The sequence below is a fragment of the Montipora capricornis genome, chromosome 12 (genome assembly GCF_036669925.1).
Source record: "Montipora capricornis isolate CH-2021 chromosome 12, ASM3666992v2, whole genome shotgun sequence".
In the NCBI taxonomy this organism is placed as follows: domain Eukaryota; kingdom Metazoa; phylum Cnidaria; class Anthozoa; order Scleractinia; family Acroporidae; genus Montipora; species Montipora capricornis.
The window spans coordinates 491,828-496,827 of NC_090894.1; the positions used below are offsets into that span (position 1 = coordinate 491,828).

The following is a 5,000-nucleotide window of genomic DNA, read 5'->3' on the forward strand; positions in this document are numbered from 1 at the left end:
ATTGACCTTCGTCTCCACATTGAAAAAAATGCGTAAATTATTTGCGGCTAGATTGATTTCTCTGAAATTTGAAAGGATGATTGCTAACGAATAGAGGAAGATTTTTAACAATAACTAAAAATTCCAGTGTTGTGCACGAGAATTCGACTAAGAGGTAAATGCCAACTTAATTTGTTGCGTGCGTGGCAATTTTTGTGTTATGATTGTTATGCAAGTATTGAGAGAGACTATTACATTCCATAAAAATATGTTAACCTGAAAGATCAATAAATAATCTTTATTTTCAGCTTTCATTTGGACAAAAAAGATGCAACACTTAGCGAGAAATAATGTGAAATGAATAGGTTTGAAAAAATATTTCGCGGGAAATGGGCTCGGCCTGAAAAAGAGTTAGCACTCTTCTATCCATATTAACATACCAGCAGTTTGAGCTACCTAAGAGAGCTGCAGCAGTCGAGTGAAGTCTACGAAAGCCGAATTGATGATCCCAAAGAATATTATTAGATGTAAGGTACTCATACACTTGTTCCTAGATAATTTTTTTCCATTATTTTGCTTTTTCTGGCAAGATAGAGATCGGTCTGTAATTATCTGGTGCAGTTTTTGGCCCTTTTTTGAAACTGAGAGGGAAGACCCTGGCTATTTTTCAATGGCCAGGGAAGCTGCTTGAGACCATGGCGTTTTTCAATACATATGTTTATGATGGAGAAATAGCATAAGCCGCAATTTTCAAAAAAATTCCAGAGATTTTGTCAATGCCTGTGGCTTCCGAGTTTGAAAGGCTCTTCAAAAGCTTGAGATTTTTGCCGTTAGACACAAGCAGTGTGACAAACTGGAGTAACAGGGCTTCACATACTGCTCAAATGAAGCAAATGAAACAGTAAACTAACGACAGACAATGCTTTTTTAAATGTAAGGAAACTTAAAAGAAAGCATGATATTTACGTGACTTTGGAGTTTATGACATATTATCTTTTCTTGTATCTCTTTTTCAAAACCGTTTTGTCTCCAGAGCATTGTTTATCTAATTTCTACGACGGAATGGCTTCTGATGAATTGATGCCCAATGTTACAAAAGTTGTCAAACTTAGTTTAGAACTATATCAGAACTATGATATGCATCGCATCAGCTTCCATGCTCTTTTAGAGTTCCTGAATTAGATGTTGACAAGAACTTTTTTCTCACCTGGATTAGCAAGTGTTTTGCTCTTAAGGCAAGCCAGCCAAAAAAAGCAGATAACCGGCAAGTGGAGAACATAAGGGCGACAGCGTCTCATGTTTGGAGTATCAGACACCATAACGTTTGCCGACCTTATACAAGTTAGGATCTCTTTTGAAGGCATCATTTATTCATTGGCCTCACGGGCAGTGGCAATTAAAGAAATGGCAGGTGGCTAGTCCTACTGGAAAAAATGGAAGGAAAGGAACTTTATTTAAGTGTCTAGTCATTCTAGCGCTGAATCACTAATTGCGGACACTGTAAACTGAATTTAAATATTAACACAAATAAAGTCAGATGTTGGTTTTTGAGGAGAGGCGATAACCGGAGTACCCGGAGAAAAACGTCTAGGTGCAGAGTAGGGAAAAAATAGATTCTTATAAAAAAGAGACTCAGTGTAAGCGTATGAAGGGTTATTAGGGTTATTATTCAATATTCAATTCGGTTATAACGAAGTAATAAATTATGTTCGGTAAGTCTTTTGAATTATGTTTTGACAATGTACATTATGTTTTCCTTTTTCGAGTTATGTTCAGCAATTCGCTGAATTATGTTTTGGGAATTCAAATTATATTTTCCAGCTTCAAATTATGTTCGGAAGGCTTCTGAATTATGTTTTGACAATGTAAATTCGAATTGTGCTCGGCGAACCGCAGAAGGCATGACTCTTCGAATTATGTTCGACTAAAATGAACTGGTGCCTTCGCAGTAGGAGAACAACAAGGAACCCTGGGCCGAGAAAGTTTCCCGGCTTTTCTAATTTATGCTAATAACTAGTAATAGCTATCGCTAAGTGCCAACGAAACAGTCAATATAATACATAGTTTGCAGATTTGTATTACAGTTCCAAAACACCCAACAGTAGTTGTAATTTTTTTTTCGAAAATGCTGCAACTTAACTTATCTAGTTATCAACTAGTGGTAACCACAGGTTAGAAAATGCGGGCCTGAATGCACTTGAAGAGCTTTTAAGATTAGGAAAATAACACAAACAGCGGTGATAGACATTGTATTCCAACGCATTTTTATAAAACTTGACGTTTCGTATGCTAGTCAACACACATTTTCAAAAGTGACCGTTACAATTTTTAAAAACTATATATATATCGTAAACAATAGGGTACGATACGATATATATATAGTTTTTAAAAATTGTAACGGTCACTTTTGAAAATGTGTGTTGACTAGCATACGAAACGTCAAGTTTTATAAAAATGCGTTGGAATACAACGTTTATCACCGCTGTTTGTGTTATTTTCCTAATGAAGCTACGATGGCCTAAGAACAAGAGTTTATACGAAGCTTTTAAGATGTTGGGAATGGACAGAAAAGATAGTAATAAGAGCATGTGTATTTTGAAATTGGATGTTTTTAGTTATTTTGCCTGAAGTTGTCATTGCTGTTTTACATGTAGTTGAGATGTATTTGAGTGGCTGTTGAATAAGTGACCAAGTTTTTTGGTAGAACACAATAATATTTATTGAAAAGTACAAATATGAAGATAAGTTTTAATGTAGTAAAGTTTTTAAGTACTGCAAACATGAACGGGTTCTAATCTACAAGTAACATAAGTGTTATTGTAATAAACGTTTTGGAGAATTGAAAATGTCAATGGTTTTCAAAAAGTCCAACATACGCTTAGTGAAAAAAAGACTTAATAACTGCAACGTTAACGGGTTTTAAACTATATAACCAACTGTTATATTAACATATGTATTACTGAAATTGGATGTTTTTAGATATTTTGCCAGAAGTTGTCATAGCTGTTTTACATGTAGTTGAGATGTATTTGAGTGGCTGTTGAATAAGTGACCAAGTTTTTTGGTAGAACACAATAATATTTATTGAAAAGTACAAATATGAAGATAAGTTTTAATGTAGTAAAGTTTTTAAGTACTGCAAACATGAACGGGTTCTAATCTACAAGTAACATAAGTGTTATTGTAATAAACGTTTTGGAGAATTGAAAATGTCAATGGTTTTCAAAAAGTCCAACATACGCTTAGTGAAAAAAAGACTTAATAACTGCAACGTTAACGGGTTTTAGACTATATAACCACAAGTTTTCGTAAAGGTTTCTAGAACTCGAAATGTCAGTGGGTTTTAAAACCGCCAACATTTACACAAGTTTCAATGAAATAAAAGTTTCAAGGAATGTCAATGGCTTCTAATGGATTATTAACATATGTATTACTGTGATAAGTTTAGAGAACTGCAAAATAATGTCAATATGCTCTTAAAAGTCCAACTGATTAACATTAGGTTTTTGCATTGGTGACACTGAGTGCACAAAACCAGGTGGAGTATCTGCAAAAATAAACACACAAAAAAAGACAACTGAAGTAAATTAAATTGGAAGATTTGGAAAATTAGTTTACATATTCTTGTGAAGTGGGAAAAATAACAATTAGAGTACAAACCTTTTCGCTTTGATGCCATGGATCTGTGAATGTGAGAGCACTGGAAAACAAAAAGAAAAAAATTACAAAATTTCTCCTACTAATTACAAGTTGTTTTTAGCAATTGATATAATATGGTTTTGAGAAAGTTATCTTTACATAATTATGGTTATAATTAACTTATGAAATGTTTACAATGTATTTACATGCGAAAAGTTCTTTGTTTAGTGTATCATGAGAGAAAGGAGTGAAATTTGAGTCAGTTACATGTGATAATCTGCCCAATATACTCAGTTTTAGGATTACTTTGAACAAGGCAGTGTGAATTACAATGTTAATCTTGGCAAAACTGTCCCGTCGTTTGATTCGACTCGTGGGCTAAGACAACTAGGTGACCAAACTGGGTCAAGACGCCAAAAAATCATTTTGCCTGTTATGCTTTGAGATAAATGAGACATCTGCGGCAGAAGACTTGGAAAACTTCGCCATGTTTTCCGTACAGAGAGTGTTCTATACTTCAGCTCCGTGATCGTGAATCGAAACATGTCAAACGGCTCCTTCAAAAAGATTTAACTGCCCACAACAATAATCAGTATTCAATATAACATAACTAACCTTACAAAATAACCCGCAGCTAATCCAATTACGTTCGAAGTCCTCGAAGCTCGCCTCAACAACGTCAGCACGTTCGAAGTCCTCGAAACTCGCCTCAACAACGTCAGCAAAACGTCCTTCGATTCATGTGACAGAAGCTTCTATCCCATGTGACAAACTGTTATAATTGACACATTTTTCGCATTCTGATCGTTCTTAGTTGCAGAACAAAATTTCGATTTCCGGTTTCAGCGTCCCTGTTATAAACGTGGCGCGCACGCGTAATACGCAATCCGCTGGTCACTGTCAAGATTAGGGTTGCGGGCCTCTCTTGGGCCCGCAATAATACAATTATAGAAATTGCACCCTCTGTATCTCCAACAACAATGTAGATGTCAACGTGTTTTGCAATAATATGGAAAGTACTGCTATAATTTTTGCACGGCCGTAATTTTAACAGGAATATAAAATAATTAAGTTGAATAAAATCAGTGCCATGTAAAAAAATCGCCAAAGCGTTTTCCGACTTTTCAGTGTGGAGCATGTAACAGGGAATCAAACTCTCTCGCACATGAAAGTTGTTTCACTTGTAGAATTTCTATTTTGCAAGACACAGCCATGAATTACAAGTCAAATTGATCGCTTAATTGTGTACTTTGCAGACAAGATATCTTCTTTGAAAATTAAATTAAATTGTTCACGACTCAATGGTTACAAAACGAGAAACAACGGGCGCCGTGATCAAGTTACCGTGGCATGTTTACTCGCGAAACAGTAAAGCACCCGTG

At 35.2% G+C, this 5,000-nt stretch overlaps 1 protein-coding gene across 1 annotated transcript in view; it reads right to left on the reverse strand.

Moving 5' to 3' along the window:
- Positions 1-1,284, reverse strand: part of LOC138027498 (neurogenic locus notch homolog protein 1-like) — a 9,094-nt gene extending 7,810 nt beyond the window's left edge. The window contains exon 1 of the mRNA XM_068875053.1: positions 1,187-1,284. Coding sequence (XP_068731154.1) covers positions 1,187-1,277 — 91 coding nt within the window. The 5' untranslated portion in view covers positions 1,278-1,284. The remainder of the gene's footprint in view (positions 1-1,186) is intronic.
- Between the last annotated feature and the right edge of the window lie 3,716 nt (positions 1,285-5,000).